The sequence below is a fragment of the Mizuhopecten yessoensis genome, unplaced genomic scaffold (assembly GCF_002113885.1).
Source record: "Mizuhopecten yessoensis strain PY_sf001 unplaced genomic scaffold, ASM211388v2 scaffold2369, whole genome shotgun sequence".
Taxonomy (NCBI): Eukaryota; Metazoa; Mollusca; class Bivalvia; order Pectinida; family Pectinidae; genus Mizuhopecten; species Mizuhopecten yessoensis.
In genome coordinates this window covers 1,178,259-1,201,371 of record NW_018404512.1, presented here as the reverse complement: position 1 = coordinate 1,201,371, position 23,113 = coordinate 1,178,259, and the positions used below count along the sequence as shown (strand labels likewise).

At 34.5% G+C, this 23,113-nt stretch overlaps 2 protein-coding genes across 4 annotated transcripts; both read right to left on the bottom strand.

The window, feature by feature from the left end:
- Nucleotides 1–3,492: 3,492 nt before the first annotated feature.
- Nucleotides 3,493–9,568, bottom strand: LOC110445797 (oncoprotein-induced transcript 3 protein-like). The gene is made up of 6 exons (XM_021490590.1): nucleotides 9,089–9,568; nucleotides 7,886–8,092; nucleotides 6,883–7,047; nucleotides 6,486–6,629; nucleotides 5,211–5,304; nucleotides 3,493–4,896 (listed from the first exon to the last, which is right to left on the bottom strand). The coding sequence occupies exons 1-6, from the start codon at nucleotides 9,147–9,149 to the stop codon at nucleotides 4,719–4,721; spliced, it is 849 nt and encodes a 282-aa protein (XP_021346265.1). The 5' UTR covers nucleotides 9,150–9,568; the 3' UTR covers nucleotides 3,493–4,718.
- Nucleotides 9,569–13,403: 3,835 nt separating this feature from the next.
- Nucleotides 13,404–21,230, bottom strand: LOC110445796. Of its 3 annotated transcripts, XM_021490589.1 has the most exons (7): nucleotides 20,860–21,228; nucleotides 17,549–17,653; nucleotides 17,064–17,270; nucleotides 16,449–16,613; nucleotides 15,687–15,845; nucleotides 14,898–14,991; nucleotides 13,404–14,613 (listed from the first exon to the last, which is right to left on the bottom strand). In XM_021490589.1, the coding sequence occupies exons 3-7, from the start codon at nucleotides 17,128–17,130 to the stop codon at nucleotides 14,139–14,141; spliced, it is 960 nt and encodes a 319-aa protein (XP_021346264.1). In that variant the 5' UTR covers nucleotides 17,131–17,270; nucleotides 17,549–17,653; nucleotides 20,860–21,228; the 3' UTR covers nucleotides 13,404–14,138. The 3 variants fall into 3 exon arrangements, with proteins under 3 accessions (XP_021346264.1, XP_021346261.1, XP_021346263.1); XM_021490586.1 differs by lacking the exon at nucleotides 17,549–17,653 and having other exon boundaries at nucleotides 20,860–21,230; XM_021490588.1 differs by lacking the exon at nucleotides 20,860–21,228 and having other exon boundaries at nucleotides 17,549–17,959.
- Between the last annotated feature and the right edge of the window lie 1,883 nt (nucleotides 21,231–23,113).

Below are 23,113 nucleotides of genomic sequence, written 5' to 3'. Positions count from 1 at the left end.
ATCACTATGTCATGACATTGTTCACATACATACATAGCACTGATGTCAGGAGATCGTATATACTCAATCATGATGTCATGACATTGTTCACATACATACATAACACTGATGTCAGGAGATCGTGAATACATAATTATCATGTCATGAATTGCATAGGAACGACATTACTTTGATGTCATGAGTAGCATAGGAAGGACAAAATTATGATGTCATGAATTGCAAAGGAAAGATATAATCATGACGTTAGTAGATCGGACAAACAAAACTAGAGGTATGCCACTACATGTCAATGATGGCATTTTATTCCTTTTACATTTGACAATTAAATCAATATCAATAAAATACATGCTGTAACGTGGTGAAATCCATTTTGGAAACAAATTCTTTAAAAAAAAACAAAAAAAACAACACCCATATACAATTGATATTTGTTAATCACATATGCTTTACGTTTAATGTATCAAAATAGTCTACCTTGGACCAATACTTTAATTGAATTCTGAAGTACCGTCCAATGTAAGCAATATTACAGGACAATGTTCGATTACAGGACAATGCTAGATTACAGGACAATGTCCGATTGCAATAAATATAACAGGACAATGTTCGATTGCAATAACTATTACAAGACAATGTCCGATTGCAATAAGCATTAGAGAGCAATGCTTTTTTAATAGCAAGAAAAGGAATTTACCGTGTTACTAGGACTTCAAGATAATACCCCGTTATACCTATCATTACAGGGTAATACTTCGTGTTTCTATAGCATAACAGGGCAATATTTTGTGTTATAAGCACTATATAGTAATACTCCATGTTACTGGCACAACAGTGCAATTTAGTGCTCCGTTGTAATTAGTATTACAGGGTCACACTGCTTTGTAGCTGCCATTGCTGTGTGATGACAACAATTCGGGAATCCAGAAAAGAATATACCTTTTACCAACAGCATGTATCGTAAGAGGCGACACATGTGGGAATCCCTTCAGTATTGAGGATTTGCATTTGTGTCCTCTACCTGGGGACACAAAAGCATCCAAAATAAATCTGCTGCACCCATTGCAATATTTGAGATCTTGATATTTCTTTCTACTTCTGACTACAATTTATTCCCTTGCTTGGCAATGCCTCACTCTTGGCTTTAATGTTGAGCGTTCGCCCAGGCGAGGAAGGCAAGGGGTTCTGTTTCCAGGCCGGGACATACTAAAGTCATAAAAATATTATAGTTGTTATTTCCCTGCTTTACGTTCAGCATTTAGGAGAATGGCAAGAATAAGTTCACCTGTTGACAGTATAATGTGACCGGGCGGAATGCCGGCTTGGTGACTTCGGCATAGAAATTCAGTGAGATGGCACTATACAATCAGCATCAGATCCGCGCTATCACAAGGAGGCAAATACACCAACATACCTTATCCCCTGCACACATACACACATGCATGCATACACAACACACATGGAGGTACGTCCGTAAATGGCCTTAGCTGTTGATAGGACGTTAAGCCCTATATCTGGAAACCCTGTATTGTATGTTTGTCCATCTGCAATCGGCATATATCATGCATGTATCCCGATGTATTACATCAGTGCAAGGGGAACATGAATCAAGATAGCCAAGTCGTAAATTTGTATGTGTAATGTAGAGACAGAAAAGAGCATCAATAGTCGGTTTTCAATCACAGACACCCAAACTCTCACAACGACATCCAGAACATTTGTTTAATTTGGGGTCTGCGAAGTCATTTTTATTCGATTTACAACATTTGACTTTCAACAGGAACGAGGTCGGAAACCGACTACCCCAGGTATGACTCGCTCTAAGGTCTGAGTGGTCGCTAGTCTCAGTCCTACTGGGGAAGACAATAGCAATAGTTTTGTTTTCGATTCGGTTTACCCTATAAGCACAGAAAGAGGCTGTTTACATTTTGTATAATAAATTGCATTTTGTTCGTAGTAAAGCTGTCCGATTTTGACATATTTTATCAGTGTCAATATGTTACCACAATGCAAATGCGTGGTAACTCTATAATTGTTGTTGTTATAGGATACAGCTACATTGTAGATCGTACTCACAAAGTAAACAAACTCATAATATAATTGATTTTGTTAATGCTAATGTTCAATAATGTTTATTAGGGATTTTATGCCGAACACATGTCACTAGTTAAACCGGTTTGATTGATTTGATACATCATGTGACTTCATTATCGGCCTGTGGGAAATTGAGACAGTCTCAATTTTAATTTATTTTATATACTTAGCTGACAACAATTAGTTATACCATGGAGAGAATTAATGGGTTAGTTGTTTGATTTCATAAAGAAATGAATGTCGCTGTTCAAACTTACATATTAGCAAAAGGTAAATCATTTTCAACTTGCTATGGCTCATTAACTTTGGAATAAAATGTGTCTGAATTTTAAGTATTAACCCTGAGGGTCGTGACCTAAATACAGTTTAGTGCTTGGGTTAATGTCGCACCATGCTATCGAATTCGTGCAATGGTGAATTTGTAGATTCGAAATTATTATATAAGCAGTGTTACTAAATGTTGTCATTAACGACATCGTTTCTACTAAATTTACAGTGGTTAGGTTCAATTATCATTAAAACTTATTATCTTTCAGGGAGAGTAATAAACCGAATATTTAAACGAAATAAGATGATTAATACTTTTAACTGCACAACGTAGACAGACCACTTCAGGATAAAAAATGTAACATTATAATGGCTAATTTGATTAACCTTCATGCTCATTTTTGGTTTTTACTTAAATATTGTGCCTTTGATTAGAGAAAAGAAACAAAGTTTTTGGTTAAAGCCCTGTAGTCTAGACTTCTGCTCAGTTACCTATATATCTCAAAGGATTGAGTCTTTGTTGGTACATTTAGTAGATAATTTTTGTTTTATTTATTATTTATGTAAACCTTTTGATTCAGAGTACAGAACATGTTTATCTAGTATGAGACTAGCATCTCATGATCTTTAAATAGAGAAAGGTAGACATAATACTATTTTGAGACCTGACAGAATGCGTACATGCTACAGTTTAGCCGAAATTGAAGATGTATTCCATTTTTTACTTAAATGTCCATTTTATTCAGATTAACGTCAAACTATATTAAGAAATATTATTATCGAAAACCTAGTATATTCAAGCTAGTTCAGCTTTTGAGTGTAAACAATGTTAAAAAATTAAATAGAATGGGAAAATTTGTACATTTGGCATGCAATAAATAAATAAAAAATGAAGGGTTAATTATGATATTGTTTAATTTAAGCATGTAAACACTTCGTTATGACTCACTCAGCGTTTATTTGTATACATTGTATATATTAATGTTTGTATTTGCAACTTATGGGCCGCAAGGCCTAAGGAATAAAGAACATTGAACATTGAATACTTTAACGTATTTAAACCTCTGCTTTGTTGGACGTGACATGTTGACGTATATGCTGTACATTAAATAGGAACACAGAACCCGGAAGAACTTGTATTTTATTTATATCTTTATTTTGTCTGATATTATGTAAATCAAAGTTTGGCGGACACCGTAATATATGTCTGATTGAATAATTTCCATTATTATCCAAACGCACGTGATACCTAGACCGTGACATCGAGGACAGGTATGGCAATGCATACACGTATACAGATAAACCATTGGTGTATGATATTTTCATTTAGATCATATCGCCATTTTATAAAGTGCTGTGCTGGAAAACCTTAAGTTAACCTTTATTACGTTTTATGGTGTTATTAATGACGTTTAATCCTTTAATATCGAGAAAAAAAACCATGCATATCTTTATCCTCCAGAAAATGAAATAAAAGACATATTTGACACTTTCATAATATAACATTCCTCTCGTGGGCTGAAAATGAGCGCTTTCACTTTCAATCTTTATAATAATGATTAACTGTAATTTCATGATCGTTAATGTTCCGTTACAGTAAGGCACGTCGCATTTTCCGCATACTAAATATGAATACATCTTGCATTTTAAACATGGAAATGCTGTTATTGGTAAGTATCAACCTTATAAAATCAAAATCAGATATAAAGGCGAGAATTGACAACGACAACGCCGCAACGTCGAAACGAGATTATCAATGAAGATCATCAATTTATGGTCCCTCTCAGAATTCGGTAAAACCTTTTCGAGGAATGTAATACTGTTTCGATGTCAAATTAAGAATCCAATGGATACATGTAGTAAACTTGATTAAACTTTAATAAAAAAAATGAAATGGTTACAAAACCTTATACTAAACATTTATTTGGTGTAGCGGTATAGCCTTCTACTGAGGAAACAAACGAAATACACTAGTTGTAAAGTTGGTCAAATTAAGAATCAACAAAACAAAAATTCTGATGCATTTAGCCTTATGTCAGATTAAACATTATCTTTCAGATGTTTACATTTATATCAGTGGGAAGTCATCTGACCATAACGTTGTTAATACTTGTATTTTAATATATTTAAGTAAGGATATGTAAATTATAATCATCCTCCTCAAAAAGTAATTTCTAATAACATACATGTACTGTACAAAATTGGTTTTAAACAGAACAATTTTCAAAGCAATGATTTATGGAACGACAAATTATATACACAAAACATGTTTGTGACACTTCTCATGACACTTGTTTGATACATGTATGTACTCCTCTAGAAAGAGAGTGCATCTTTGCTGCCATGATATATTTGTAGTACTACATGTGGCGGGTGTTGGCAGGCGCACTGTTATTGAACCCGCCCTTCTCCACCACTTGAGCCTGGTCGCAGATTTCCATGTAGCCATTTTGTGGAAAGAACTGAACAGGATTACTATTTGCCAACCGTCTCTCGGCGTCCACTTTGCTGCACTTGTTATATTTACATATGGCAGTTCTGCAAAGAATGATGGTAACCATAAGTATGGGCCAAACAGTCATTTATTGTTGTCAAGACACGTTTCTAGGAATGCTCCTATATAATAAGCCTGCAGATGACATTTTAACGGCTGTTTCTTTCTAGTACTGATACATTTATTTATACCGAAATTCTTTTTGTCGTTAATAATAATTATGATAAAATAACTGTTTTGTTCTTGCCAATCAATGATGGTAAGCATATCTCTGTCAATATATATAGCACGTTTCCAAGGAGAAAAAGAAAACCTACTGAGCCATAATTTGGAAAATTATGATTAAAGCATATCTTACCCTATGAGTATCACTGTGATGACCACTAACAGGACAACTACAGTTATGATGATCTCAGTGCTAACGGTGTTCACTATCGTCACATGCTTGTCGCCTGAAGAGAAATGTAAATACAAGTTAGAAAAATAGTTCTGCCCATAAAGTGTGAAACCAATGGTAATTAAGCGAGCATTGAGGGCCGTTCAAACAGTTAACACTGAAGGTTGTTCAATCTGTTAGCACGGACAGCGCAAAACAATGACGTTGTTAAAATGCTTGCACGGACAGCACAAAACACTAAAATTGCTCGATCTGTTTACACGGACAACACAAAACACTAAAATTGTTCAATCTGTTTACACGGACAACACAAAACACGAAAATTGTTCAATCTGTTTACATGGACAACACAAAACACGAAAATTGTTGAATCTGTTTACACGGGCAACACAAAACACTAAAATTGTTGAATCTGTTTACACGGACAACACAAAACACTAAAATTGTTGAATCTGTTTACATGGACAACACAAAACACTAAAATTGTTGAATCTGTTTACATGGACAGCACAAAACACTAAAATTGTTGAATCTGTTTACAAGGACAACACAAAACACTAAAATTGTTCAATCTGTTTAAATGGACAACACAAAACACTTAAATTGTTCAATCTGTTTACACGGACAACACAAAACACTAAAATTGTTCGATCTGTTTACACGGACAACACAAAACACTAAAATTGTTCAATCTGTTTACACGGACAACACAAAACACTAAAATTGTTCAATCTGTTTAAATGGACAGCAAAGAACACTCAAGACAGTTCATTATTCTAACAATGCAAGTATATAACACAGAAAGCACATACCACTAAAGGCACAACACTTAGATGGAAGTGTATTCTTCTAACTGAAGGCGTATAACAATGAAACTACATTTTTGTTTTTATGGTCCATAGCTAGTGTTTTAGTTCTCTCTTTCTTATGCAACACTATATTGACGACACTGCTGAAATTGTGAAGGTAGCCTAGCGACAGCCTGTGGCGTACAGTAATAACCAACATTAAATTGCAGCTCATTTTGTCTTCAATTGTACAGGGGACATATGAAATGAGTAGTAACTCCACAAGTAAATTTAAAAACAAATATTGCAAAGTTTCTTATGTTAATCAAAGAAAATCCAATATAACTAAACTCCTGCTGAACAGAAGTGGGGGAAGGGAATTAAAGGAATATATTTTGGTACAAAAACGCAAGACACAATTTAGTTACAATAACAAACTCTTACTAACCGTTTATTGTTTTGGCCGCAGCTGTTTGTGTGGTGGTTGCTGTCGTGGTAGAAACACTGGTAGTAGTATCCTCAGCTGTAGTTGTTGTTCCAGCCGTGGTACTCGTAGTGGTAGGGCAGCCGACCGAAGGAACAGAACTGGGACCTAAACAATTATAGAGTCTCGTCAAGATATATGTTTATGTGTCATTATATTCAGTTTTATAATGATGACAAATCATACATTATAGTTTAAATCCTTAACTGAGTTATTTTCAAATTTCTGGTTAAATGTGTTGACATGATCCTAGCGTATAGTATATTCTAGCATAACACTTTAAGTCATTAAAGGATTAAATTACCATGCTACAAAAAAAAAAAAAAAAAAAAAAAAAAAAAAAATGATTGAAGTAACTCACTGACGCAGTAGGATTGTGGACAATTAGTTGCACTCTTGAGATGATAAACCCGAAAAGAGCAACAATTTTTCACTTGGACGGTGAAAGAACTGTGGCAGATTGAGAAGGGTGACCTCATGCATATTTGTCTATCCACAACTTCATCTGAAACATCTGGTACAGAGCCTGTAAAGGAACGAAGGGTACATGTGCATTACGTAACATACATGTAGTTGTATAGATAACACATTCCATGTTCGATTTTTATAATGAAAAAACCCGGCAATTTATTAATGTTAAACAAATAACGAGATCATTAAAATCTAACGATATCTTGCATATCGTATGTAAAACGTTTAGAAAGAAAAAACATAAAGCTATTTGTTCATGCAATAAATTTCCGAAAAAATACGCACACTTCCTGTATAACCTGTGGATGATTAACGCAAATTTATAATATACATAAAGCATTTTACTTCGATGGCCGATGTCGGCCGGACACTTTCTAATACTTTTCTGTTCAAACATTGTCTATGGGACACATTCATATGTTACACTTTTGATACTTAAACAAGTGTACTGTACTACACTTTTGCATTGTAAATTTTGATTTTCAAATGTGTATTATTGGGGACTTTTATAAGATAAACTTTGTATGCCACATTTTTGGGTATAGAATTAATCAACGTTTGTACCTCGCAAAAGTTGATCAGGACGATGCTTCATGGTTGATCAACAAGGTACAATTGTGGAAAAGATAATGTGTAGATGGTTTGTAAATATATATATATATGAATCAAAAATCATAATTTGAAGGTTTTAAGCAGCGATCTCTACCTGATTTGTGCTCCGTAGATCTCTATTTGGCTGTCTATTCAACTTCACAAAAAGTTTTGGATCTGGTAGTACTACTGTGGTTCTATCAATCTGGTTCTATATGTCTGGTGATATGCATTAGTGTTTTAAGTTTTTTCTTCTATTGTAAATTCAATAATTTGAAGTTTTATCTGTGAAGATTACTCACCATTCATCCAGAGCTGATATGATGTTCCACATCCACCAGAAACTAAAACACTACTGTCATTAGTCAGGTCAGTCCCCGCGTCCCCTACCAATCTGTACCATTTCTCAGTGAGGGTTACGTCACAATTCTTGTTGTCGTACACAGATTCTACGTAGCTAGGCGATCGTGTTGAGTCGGCTGTGAAATCTTCGTATGTCAAACAGGGATCTAGGATAAATATAAATATTTTTGTTATGGAATAATTCTAGGTTATTTTTTATAAGAAAATATACATATGTTCTTTCATATCGTTTTGCACGCATGCAACACCTTTTGATATCATCATCCAGGGTTTAACTAAAAATAATAATTCCAATGCATATTTTTTCAAATAGGATTTCATTATGACCATAACTCTTTTTTAGACTAGATACGGAAGCATCAAATCATTAGACGAATATTATAAATAATTTATATAAGATATTAAATGGTATTCTGTTGGATACTATATACACTTAACGAGTATGGTAGAATTTCGATTTTTTGACAAGTCCGAAGCAAGGTTTAAATATAAGTATATTTTGCCATAGGTATGCAGTATGAATAGAACGAGATTTTTTTTTTTTAATTTTTTTTTATTAATTGTATTTTGAAGGACAACGACAAAAAGTGAAAGTGTTTAAAAAGTGCGGAAATAAGTAGCGGAATATTAAACACCAAGTTCTTGAAATTGCGCCGTGAAACGCGGATGGTACCATTTTGAAGTGTTTTCAAATTAATTCTACCTATTTCTGCTATTAACTGTTCAGATTATCGATACTGTTATCAAATGTCTTATTAAATAAGCTATAGTAATGAATAGAACAAATGTGTACCAGAACAACCAAGTACATGTGATATCCAAGTAAAACTGCAAACATTAAGGTTAGGAAAGCAATTGATAGAGATTACCGTTCTGATTGGTCACAGTTACAAGATATATTAAATCATGCAAATAAAATCTATGGTTACTGTTTACAGATCTCCATTGAAATGAAGATATAGCTAGTAAAACCAATGGTAGTTTATATGTTGCACTGAAAAGTATAAGCATCACCAATGATAAATAAGTATAGGTGTATACTGACTACTACATGTATAATGACTTGAGGTGATTTACCTGTACTTGGAATTATCTAGACGGCGTATCTTTGTCATCATACTTTGAAGAAAAGTAGATCTTACCTGTTGCCACACTACCAGCGATGACAAGGCAAAGGGTAAGTACAGGAATCAATACTGCCATGCCTTCCTCGTTTGTTTAAATATCCACGTACACGTCTACACGACTACATGTCTATGTGAGATTTAAAACCTATCTGTTACTCATTTGGTTTACGTCTGATTTGGAATCCTACCAATTTGCTGTCAATACACCCATTGGTTTTGACATTCCGGGGTGTAACATGAATGCACAATTGATACTGCCTTCTAAACATGGCCTTTATAATAGCAGTGTCTGTAAACAGTCGATAATGGCACGCACTTGTAATTTTCATGAACATTCTTCACATGCAAATGTAAGACATTATGGTGAATCAATGGGGTGCGCTCCATTTGTTCTTTAGCTCCCATCGTTGTGATTTGTTATTGCATTTGACATTGTTCTGGCGTAAAAACCGTTTGGTATAGATTATTTTCTATCTCACCTGCTCGGTCGAAAATATGAACACTAGATATTACCACTTGTTCCTGGTCACGTGATTGGGTAAAGGGGTAGACATTGTTAACGTAGATCCAAAAAGATAAATGACCTACACACATATGCTCCCTATATTGGTGCTACTAAATGATAAACTTTACCACGGCTACGCTACTTTTATTATTTAAAATATATTTTGTCTTTCGTTTGATAACTTTACTACATACAGTTTATGTAATGCATGCCAGTCGTTACAAAGACCGGGCACACTGTATACATATGTTCTATTGTTAACATTTTGTTTCATCAATTGTTATATGTGATCAGTACCCTGAATGTATGCGTCCGTACCCTGTCCGTTTTAATTAATTAAATCAATTGAAGGTGTACTATAACAGGAAAATGACAAATGAGTAATGAAAATGAGTAATAATTGATGCACGGATTTGTTCCTTTAGATCTTTCTTTCATAATAAGTTTCATTATACGAAAAGTTGAACATACTTATTTAAATTGAGAAGTGAAAAAACCAGAATCAAGTTATTCTAGATTAATACAAAGTAGCATGTGCGTGTCGGTTATCGATACATTAAATGTACACTTTGTTTTAACTGTACTTATGCTTAATACGCTGCTGCTTTATGAAATTACGTGAAAATTCAAGGAAGGAAGTTTCATATAGAAATGTAAATATAGATTCATAAGGCGAATACACAGGTGGCATCAACTGTGTACGGTGCTATAGGTATAGGGTTACTCCGCCATGCAGTGCAATATCACTTTTCTGAATACATATCTCATCACATAACATACCCTTATATCTAGTATATGTTGTTGTTCAACCTCTCTCGTATTTCATACAATATTTTATCTTTTAAAGGCTGTTTAAGCTCTCACGTTTTCTTTATCTTATCCAAATCTTAACAATACCCTACATAACGTTAATATCTTATTCCTTTTGTCTTACAACTCTTATATCCCAGACCAAACCCTATATAATGCTAATATTTTATTACATTCCTTCCTCTAAACACTCTCGTATCCACGACCATACCCTACAGGATGTTAATATCCCAAAACATTACTTTGTCTGACAACTCACGTATCCCAGACCATACCCTACAGGATGTTAATATCCCCATACATTACTTTGTCTGACAACTCCCGTATCGCAGACCATACCCTACGTAAAGTCAATAACTTATTTTTTTCCTTTGTCTAATCACGCTCGTACCCTTTTCCATACCCGATATAATGTTAATATCCTAATATCTCCCTTTCTCTAAACACTCTCGTATACCAGACCATACCTTAAACAACGTCAATATCTTAAAACACGCCTTTTATCTGACAACTCTCGTATCCCAGAACAGACCCTATATAATGTTAATATATTAGCAACCCTTTTTGTTTAATCACACTCGCATCCTATACCATCAGCTGCCTGACTACAAATACCGGAACATTTTCTTTATTTAACCACTCGTATGGTACAACCCTGTCTTATGTAAATGCCTGTTATGTCTTGTTCGCGTTATAACTTTATGATATGAAAATGGAGAGGAGATTCGTATGCTTTTATAAGCAAATTGAAAAACATACAGCGTTACACGTTGCACGATGCTACGGTCTACCGAGGTTTATAGTATACATTATTCTCTCATAAGATAACGCTGGTCATACAGGATAACCATGCTTGCTGAGTCTATCTTACATGGGTTAATCACATTGCAAAGCAATAACAAAAACTAAGGGGAACAACTTCGGTGGACATGCAATATTCGCCCGGCTTTGTATTTATCAATGGTATCTATAATTTCATTTATATTTTTTAATTAATTACAAGATCAGTCATGAATTAAGAATTTGAAAACAAAAACGCAATTCGTTTTCTATTTTCAACTAGGAACTATATTTCTCTGCGCACTAAATGAGATGTATGCAGTGAAATTGCTGTTTGGAGTATGGGAAATTCATTTCTACTGCTATTTTTGTTTTTAAACCGCCCGGGGATCATAATTGGGGTACAATGTAAAACCCTCGGCAAAGCCTCAGGTTTTACTCCAATTTATGATCCCCTCGGAAGGAACTCTCTATCCACCTCCGGTACATATGAAAGAGTCTTATACTCACAGCAGAATGGCGTAAATCTGTGTAATATTTTAATCAACTTGGTCTATGGATTAACAAGATTATGACCATAATTGAAATTGCATTTTCCCGTAAGTACATATTGACAAGATCATATCGATTTAAAAAAAAAATGAATCAGAAATTATCGAAAAAGTGGCAATATCTCGCCTATTTAATGAGAATATATCACATCTGACTTGTTGACAACTTGTCTGTATTTCAATTAAAAATCTGACTTAAGGGCACATGTCCCACTGCACTGTTGTTGTTACAATGTGTCTCCCTTAACTCCCGTCTGGCTATATCTGTAATAAAACGTTTGGTCAGGACACATCCGTCTGGCTATATCTGTAATAAAATGTTTGGTCAGGACACATCCGTCTGGCTATATCTGTAATAAAACGTTTGGCCAGGACACATCCGTCTGGCTATATCTGTAATAAAAGTTTGGCCAGGACACATCCGTTGACCCGGTAGTTTAACTGGTTAGAGTGATAATATACAATCAAATGCCAAAGGATCGAATTCCAGACTGGCCCCACTAAAATTGTATAATCAAAACAGTGTTGTTTAACTCTTTTTTTTCGAAAAACAGTTTCGAACAGATAAATTACAGTTTTGGCAGTAAAAATCTCACCTCACCAAACATATTCGGCTAACCCGTTTAACTAGTGTTTTTCATATTTTTTTTTCATATTTTTTTTATTCCCTATTGGATTATATAACACTTTTTGTACCAATTTAACCAGGTATGTTTAACTTGTTTATGTCTATTTAAAACAACACGTCAGGAATGCTATGCATATTTGACTCAAATACTAATTATAGCTATTGATAAGGCCTAGCAATGATATATCGTACAAACAAGGGTAAAATATATATAAATTCCTAGAGGTGCAGGGTGGCGAAGAGTTTGGATAACGTCACTGTACCCAAATCGGGACACTTTTTAGATAAATATTAATGTTCTTTTCACCATAATTTCAGTTCAGAAAATGTTTGTTCATTTTTCATAAATAGATCCTATCCAATGTTCATTTCTATCACAATTTGTAATTTCGGGCGCGTGGGTCTATAAAAAGAACGCGAAATACCATCAGAGTTACGTAGGCCCTTGAACCGGTGTTACTGTACCGTGAAAGGGACACTTCCTGTATTTTATCGAATAATTGGGGATAAATGATCAATATCGGCAGAAAATATGCATATTTGAAACATGCTAGAGTCAACACAGGTTCTGATTTCTCAAAACTCGCATTAGTTTTGATAAAATAGACTTTTGAAAATGATATCCAATTAATTAGCGTCGCACGGCACGTAAATAAGGAAAGTCTTGTTTTGGTTATTATTCTTACCTTTAAATTGTCCAAGTAACGGTATTCAGCGGCCTATTAAGCTTATTACAGTTTAATTGTCAGAAAAGTATTATCAAACGAAAACTGTATACATAAAAGTACTTCTTTGCATTGAATGGCCGTTTTCCTACAAGTGTCCCGTTTTGGGTACATTGACGGTAGGTTTTATGGTCGCTATGATCTCAGGGAAATGTTCTATTTCATATGAGATTTGAATATCGCGATTTTTTATTATGCTCATTATTGGTTTCGTTTTAACTACTCCGGATCTCAATTTAAAAACTTACATGGATTCGACCCATATTGACAAGCCGAGTGTTGTCAATTAAGCACAAGACGAATACACTTCCCGAACACATTGTCTCTTTTATTTTTTCAAAAGTTTCTGTGTATGTCTTAATTTGTTAAGGTATAATTTCAGTAGTGAAATAAAAATAATCACTCCCAAAAACTATTTACAGAATACATATGCATAATAGAATTGCTGATATAAATCGTATCAACATTCAAATAAATTAATGAAAAAACAACTTAACATACGATACAGCTCAGTAAGCTTTAATCAACTGGAGGTCAAGAAAACAAATGTGCCTGTAAAAACCTTAATCACGTGACAAATTGTCAAGAACATATTTCAGCTGCAACAGGGTTACAGCCAAAGAAGGGGACTGGACATCAGGCTAGGTCTATTTCTCCTTTGTACGAAAGCCAGTTACACAATTCATTAGATCCCGTAAATCGCACATTACCATCCTTTTGTTATAATTTGTATGCTTTTGTAGCAATGTTTTATGGCTGATGGTGTAAAACATCTTACCAAACATGAATGAGAAATCATTTTTATAACAGACAGAGTCAGTGATCGTATATCCTATATTAGACAATTTACCAACTATGATGAAATCAGGCACTGAAACGTTTATAATTATTATCCTTAAGTGTGCAATTCAACCAAGATGGTCTTTTTACATTTTCATATAGTTCATTCATTCATTATGGGTTATCGCGAATCAAGTGCACTTTTTCTATTTTACAAGAAACAGAATAGAAATTATCTGAGTTGGAGATTTTTGATGTGTTTCCTGCGTACGCAGATTAAATTCGGCTATTCCGTACACTGTTGTATTTCAGTGTAGGGGTTGGCGTCTGCTTCCTTTAACGCCACATTTGACGTTTTATTCGAATCAGCAGCAGTTTGTGATAAAATGTCGTACGGATTGGAGCTTGTTTGCAACTTCAAATCCTCGTAGGGAGATTGGTGTGATTGCACTTTACTTGGATTCAGCACATAATACGGACCTTCTATACAGTTCTCCTGTCTTTGTTTTTCAGAGATTTGATACGTGTTGTGAACTACAGTCGTTGGATTAGTCCATGAGTGGTGATTTACTAAAGAACCGTTTATATCTTGATACTCGCCGTCTGATTGGATTTTTGACTGAAGTTGTTCGTAGTGAGAGTTTTCGGTGAAAGCACTGTTCATGTCCCTGGAATGATGCGTTGTTGCGTCGTTCCCCACATGACAGGATTCGGGTAGACCCTTTTCTCTCCTACACCTCATGTACAGGGCGAATGCAATCCTGAAAGTAAGGTCATTTGTAAATTGATTTACTTTTTTTTTCAGGTTTATTCCTTTTTGATAAAACTGATAATTGCCATCGTCAACCTAATCTTATTGATACATATCACTTGAGTTATTAGGAATAAAGGAAAACATATACATATTGCAAAGGAATCATATGGTACGCCTTAGTCTTAAAAAACACCAAAAAAACGCACCCTGACACTCATACATTAATCAAGAAGTTGAAAGACAATAAAAATCACTTTATATAACCATAGAAATTATATGATTACAACTTACCCGAAAAACAACACTGGAAGCACAACGCATACTACTGCTAGCACAAAGATTACTGGGTCTGAGCTTCTTTCTGATGCTGGTGCTGTCACTTCATCTGAAACAATTGGTATAATGTTATTGTTATTCATTCTATAAAGGTTATCGTTGATATTTCTTTAGTGTGAATGAAAGTTATTGTAAGGAGTTATATACATGTACATACAACTTTAACAGGAGTTATTAAAGCTAGTAATTGAGATGTCATCAAAATCAAAAGAAAATATGTACTTGAACTTAAGACAACTCCAAAACACACTTGCTAAACTAAAACCTTTTGCGAAAAATAAAGGATATTTAAATGGGTTCTTGATTTCAAATTGTTATTACAATAGAATATATCAAGAAATACCAACTACAGGTGACCTAAGTGTTAGTGTTAAGTACTGAACGTAAATGATGACATTGATGTATATTATTGTGGCAATTGAGTTAAAAATGTTTGTGTCACTTTAATACTCCAAAATGAAAAAAAAACACCATTTATGGAAGACGTTCTAAATAAATATCCAATGTTAAAACTTAATAAATTGTTCTACTTTGATTTATTCAAAAAACAAACAATTGTGATTTGTGAATTTACTTTGAAAGATTTAAACAAATTGTCCTCAAAGTGTCGGTTTTAATTATGAAGAATACCTATTTATTGCTATCACTTTATAAACCGGTATGTCCGCATTTTACGGAAATCATCAATACACATATACTATATCAGATTCTACACAAAAATGGCAAGCTCTTACTCACTAGTACCTGTTTTTGCCGAAGTTGTTTGCGTGGTAGTTTTCGTCTCCTTCGTAGATATACCGGTAGTAGTATCCCCAGATGTAGTTGTCTCAGTCGTAGTTGAGGCACGTGTAGTAGAGTTCGTAGATGGACCGGGGCAGTCGACAGGAGGAACAAGACTGGGACCTGAAGGTTTTTAGTGGAATCCTTAGGATATATGTTAATTGGTCAATATCACTCGAGCCATCACCATGGCAGTACGACAGTATCATGAATTATCAAAATAATAGGAGTATGCAATTTTCATATTTATTCTCCTGTTCCTTATTAGACCAAAATGAATAGCATATATATAGAAAAGATTGTGTCGGTCACGAGGCTCACGTTTTACTACAAAGCATAGGTCCTTTGTATCATTCACAACGTATATATTATTGTCTCTTGTATTGCAAAGTTAATAAAATGTTATGATAATTCAGACAGATTATACAAGAGGCGGGTTGTTAACCTTGACAATTTAACCAGAATGGCTAACCCTTCATCTACAAAGTAATTTGGTTATATCAAAGACATTTTCCACTGCCTCACTTAAATGAAAAACATTAAAAACTTATTATGAAAAACTTAAATAAAAAACATTAAAACTTAAACATCTGTTGTAATGATCAATGTCTTCTAATGAATTAAACAGCCATTGAAATTTGTTTTGTTTATTTCAACCGACGATTTTTCATTCATGTTTTGTTTATTTCCAATACATCTATAAGTGTATCTGAAAATGGTACTTACTAACACAGTAAGAGGACGGACACATGTTCGCACTGTGGAGGTAGTACACTCTGTATGAACAGCAGTTCTTAACCTGGATTGTGAATGACTTGTGGCACGACGAGAAAATTGACTTTAAGCAAACTTTTCTGTCAACGATCCCTTCAGCAACTTCAGGAATCTCACCTGGAGAATATTTAAAACAAAATCCTTTGTGGATATATTTGAAAATATACATATTTAATCCGTTAACTTAAATTAGAGTAAATTCATTCCATTGACATCTGTTGTAATGATCAATGTCTTCTAATGAATTAAACAAGTTCGTCGCATAAATAACATAAAACCAGTTCTTTGACTTTATTTTAAATTGGTAGATTAATGAAATCAAATTAAATATATAATGCATTGAAATTATACAGGAAAGAGTCACAGTACCCGGACCTATTTATTACGTGTCTTAACATAAATGGCATTTAAAATAAGACATTATCATGAAAGATTATATGAATGCCATGTAAATGTTGTAGAGCACTATTGAGACCTCACGTTGTTAGGTAAATATATGACTTTGATCATGGTCTTCAAAGGTATGTTTATATTTATAAACAAACGTGTATATCAGAAAGCACTGACCATCCATCCAGAGAGGATAGACGGTACCACAGCTGTTTGTCATCAGACTTTCTCTGTCGTTAGTCATGTCACCACCAGCCTCCCCCACAAACCGGTACCACTTCTCACGGACCAACACATCACACAGGCTATCTTCGTATACAGTTGCTACGTGACCTGGCGATCGTTTATAATCCACCTGGAACTCTTCGTAGGTCAGGCAAGGATCTTAAAAAGCACAATTAATATAATAAAAAATAGAGTGATTATGTATTTAACACAACTTGGTAATGTTACATTATTAGAAGCATTTTTTATCGTATAGAAATAAATTTCAAGAGCTTATGGTTTCCTGGAAACTATAATCATAATGGATCCTTGACCTATGGTATAAACGTTTGGTACATCACACAAACTTTAACTTTTTTATGAGCGTCACATATTCTTTCATCATACACATTTTCCCTACATAATTTCTGCTAGGCCTGGCATTATCGCTTACAAACCGTGTGTAACACATCAGAAGTCAGACAATGATCTCAGGGTAAAATGTGATGTTCCTTTTTTCAAACTTTACTAAACAATCTGTCTGATCTGTGTTGATAATTAACCTGGAAAGAAACGTTTATAAAAAATGAAACATTCTAACGCAGTGTCTGGAAAAAGAACGAAAAAACTATTATATCATCATAGAGGACAAGAAAACAAGCAAATTAATCATTATCCCTCTGTCACATCAACATCTTACATTGCAACCTATATCGATAATACATATGTTTACCAAAATCTATAATGTACATGGTCACCCATATCTATAACATACACAGTCAACCACATCTGTAACATACATGGTCCCCCTCAACTATAACATATATGGTCACCCATATCTATAACATACACAGTCAACCACATCTGTAACATACATGGGACCCTCAACTATAACATATATGGTCACCCATATCTATAACATACCCAGTCAACCACATCTGTAACATACATAGTCCCCCTCAACTATAACATATATGGTCACCCATATCTATAACATACACAGTCAACCACATCTGTAACATACATGGGACCCTCAACTATAACATATATGGTCACCCATATCTATAACATACCCAGTCAACCACATCTGTAACATACATAGTCCCCCTCAACTATAACATATATGGTCACCCATATCTATAACATACACAGTCAACCACATCTGTAACATACATGGGACCCTCAACTATAACATATATGGTCACCCATATCTATAACATACCCAGTCAACCACATCTGTAACATACATGGTCCCCCTCAACTATAACATATATGGTCACCCATATCTATAACATACACAGTCAACCACATCTGTAACATACATGGGACCCTCAACTATAACATATATGGTCACCCATATCTATAACATACCCAGTCAACCACATCTGTAACATACATAGTCCCCCTCAACTATAACATATATGGTCACCCATATCTATAACATACACAGTCAACCACATCTGTAACATACATGGGACCCTCAACTATAACATATATGGTCACCCATATCTATAACATACCCAGTCAACCACATCTGTAACATACATAGTCCCCCTCAACTATAACATATATGGTCACCCATATCTATAACATACACAGTCAACCACATCTGTAACATACATGGGACCCTCAACTATAACATATATGGTCACCCATATCTATAACATACCCAGTCAACCACATCTGTAACATACATGGTCCCCCTCAACTATAACATATATGGTCACCCATATCTATAACATACCCAGTCAACCACATCTGTAACATACATGGTCCCCCTCAACTATAACATATATGGTCACCCATATCTATAACATACCCAGTCAACCACATCTGTAACATACATGGTCCCCCTCAACTATAACATATATGGTCACCCATATCTATAACATACCCAGTCAACCACATCTGTAACATACATGGTCCCCCTCAACTATAACATATATGGTCACCCATATCTATAACATACCCAGTCAACCACATCTGTAACATACATGGTCCCCCTCAACTATAACATATATGGTCACCCATATCTATAACATACCCAGTCAACCACATCTGTAACATACATGGTCCCCCTCAACTATAACATATATGGTCACCCATATCTATAACATACCCAGTCAACCACATCTGTAACATACATGGTCCCCCTCAACTATAACATATATGGTCACCCATATCTATAACATACCCAGTCAACCACATCTGTAACATACATGGTCCCCCTCAACTATAACATATATGGTCACCCATATCTATAACATACCCAGTCAACCACATCTGTAACATACATGGTCCCCCTCAACTATAACATATATGGTCACCCATATCTATAACATACCCAGTCAACCACATCTGTAACATACATGGTCCCCCTCAACTATAACATATATGGTCACCCATATCTATAACATACCCAGTCAACCACATCTGTAACATACATGGTCCCCCTCAACTATAACATATATGGTCACCCATATCTATAACATACCCAGTCAACCACATCTGTAACATACATGGTCCCCCTCAACTATAACATATATGGTCACCCATATCTATAACATACCCAGTCAACCACATCTGTAACATACATGGTCCCCCTCAACTATAACATATATGGTCACCCATATCTATAACATACCCAGTCAACCACATCTGTAACATACATGGTCCCCCTCAACTATAACATATATGGTCACCCATATCTATAACATACCCAGTCAACCACATCTGTAACATACATGGTCCCCCTCAACTATAACATATATGGTCACCCATATCTATAACATACCCAGTCAACCACATCTGTAACATACATGGTCCCCCTCAACTATAACATATATGGTCACCCATATCTATAACATACCCAGTCAACCACATCTGTAACATACATGGTCCCCCTCAACTATAACATATATGGTCACCCATATCTATAACATACCCAGTCAACCACATCTGTAACATACATGGTCCCCCTCAACTATAACATATATGGTCACCCATATCTATAACATACCCAGTCAACCACATCTGTAACATACATGGTCCCCCTCAACTATAACATATATGGTCACCCATATCTATAACATACCCAGTCAACCACATCTGTAACATACATGGTCCCCCTCAACTATAACATATATGGTCACCCATATCTATAACATACCCAGTCAACCACATCTGTAACATACATGGAACCCTCAACTATAACATATCTGGTCACCCATATCTATAACATACACAGTCAACCACATCTGTAACATACATGGTCACCCTCAACTATAACATATATGGTCACGCATATCTATAACGTACACGGTCACTCACATTTATAACGTACATGGTGACCAACTTTGTCATTTTGTCTATCAAAAGTGAGTATTTAATTGTTACATATTTAAACATTTTGAATGAAATGACATTATAGTTATATGCAGCTTTTAACATTGACACAATTATAAAACAAAGTATTTGATAAATTTCAAAACGAACACAATCGATTTTGTATAAATTGACATATCTTCAAGACAGGTTTGAAATAAATAGAACTTTCAGGGTAAAGTGCCATGTTAGTGTTAATGTGATAAACAAGATGACAACCTTTCAACAAATATGTAGAGTCCCTGCTGTATCGTTATAATGGAGTTGTTGTATTACAGTAAATACAATGATAAATAAATAGTACTATGATATTAACATGTATTCTGCTATATCGGAATATCCAAAATGGAAGTTACAATCAAATAATAACAAATTATTTTCTCACCTGTGGTAACACAGTTAACGTAACATAGAAATAGCATCACAGGAATCAGCGCCATCTTGTCAAAAGTTAGCCCGTCTCAATACTATTGTTAACTAGTTAGATCGCTTGTCCCAACATCATGTCATCTTACGGTGGACATGTAATGTCCAGCACAAAATGTTTTACTTCCTTCTTATGTATACCTTCTGGGACTTCTTGTCACTTTGTGTTGCTAGAAACAATCGCTAACTTTTGTTTGGAACTAAATAAAATCATCTGAAAATATTCTACTGTTTTAAATTGCCATTGTGTCATTCTATCTGATTGTGGTGCCCCGGTTAGTTTGTAAAGCTTTAATTGACCTTAACTTAATACTGGTTCATTATGTATAATGTAAGCACATAGATATAGTACAGGTGCTATTGTGCATGGGAACACTTGTGTGAATAATAACGGTGTATTGGCAGTAGTAAGACTAACTCACGCAGGTCGAATACTTAGAAGAGAACAGGGAAGTAATATCTTCTTGGTATTGTATTTATAATGGTTTCTGTACATCAAAACAAATCTGACGTCACTTACATGTGGTTGATCTTTTGTATTAACTGTTGAGAACACCATCGTTTCTTGTTTTTGAAAATACATTAAGTGTATTTGTAATATGGAACTATTTCTAACTGACATTCATACCTCTGTCACTTTTTTACAGTAACACAGAAGGTAAAGATGTATTATGTACATGTATAATACATAACTCTTTTCCAGACTAGCTCATTTTAACAATTATTCCTATAAAACATATCCTGCCTTATTGTCTCTTAACAATCTGTCATACCTTCCGTTTGTAACCCATCTATTATTGCTGAGTAACCAGTTACAACATAAACACTGTCTTGTCAGTAATAGTATCCGTTATCCGTGATATTGGCTGTAATTTACCTTAAACACTATCCGTATGTTACCCGTCATATTGTCCGAGAATTACCCGTGATACTGTCTCTTAAGTACCCGTCATATTGTCTCTTAAGTACCCGTCATATTGTCCATAAACAATCTGTCATAGTGTTTCATTTAGAAAAACGATAGGCATAGCCTATATTAGTTCTCTCCTAGAGGTAACAATGAGTATATAAATATATATATATATATATATATATATATATATAATATAGTATGTTGTTATTTTGAAATTTCAAAGTTTATTATTTTAAGTATGAAACATAAAATGTTTAAATATGAGATATGAGTTTGGAAGTAAGGACAACATTTAAGAGTTGTTATAATATATGAAATAGTGTATTCACTATGTTTTCCAAAATTATAATTTTTTAGAGCCTCGAATCTAACATCCATGACAGGATTCCCTCCACTCATGGGATACAGACCAAACATGTCCATATTGGCTTATCAGCCACTGGTCATTCACCCATGAGTTTTGGGGCCAGTCATGGATACTGCATTCTGACTTTCATAGTAAAGATAATTAAGAAAGAAAGAATTTGGCAGACTTTGAAGTGTTGGTTGATTCAAATCAATATTTTGTAGCCATTTGTTAATAAGTAGGTAAATCAAGGATTTTCCAATCTTTTTATAATTTGTTTTTACTATATGAATGACAAAATTGAGTAAACAGAAAGATGCAAACTCAGGTTTTGAATTGGTCCACCATTATGAGATTGTCCTTACTTACTAATAATTCTATCACATAAAACAACACTATGCTATAATTAGGATGAATGATACTTAGCATACAAAACAAACAAAATATATGCCTATCAGATCAAAGGGGGAAAAGGCGGTCATAGGAAAAGGAAAGGGTGATGATGACACACAATGTTTAGTTTGTAGAAGCACAGTCGTAACTGATGGTTTTTATATTTAAGAGACATAATATCAAATCAGAAATATATAATGTATTATAAATGTGGAAATCTATGTGTAGCTGTGACATACTCGGCAGTACAATCAAATATATTTACATTGGTTTGTTCATCATAATCACCACAGCCAGATATAAGTACATCCAGAGTGTAGTGATTGTGATTAACATCAAATAAGTTATCCTTAAGGGTTTTACGTGGTTCATCATACTTGTTACTAATGAGAAAAAAAATAAATGATGTACTGTGTTATGGGCATCACCACAGGTACTCGTTGGTGATTCAAGAAGATGATCTCTGTGTAGATCAAAATTAAGGTTACTTGGGTTACTAAGGTTAAGTTGGCAGAGTATGATGTTGTATTTGCTATCACCTGCGTTGACAAAGGTAAAGTT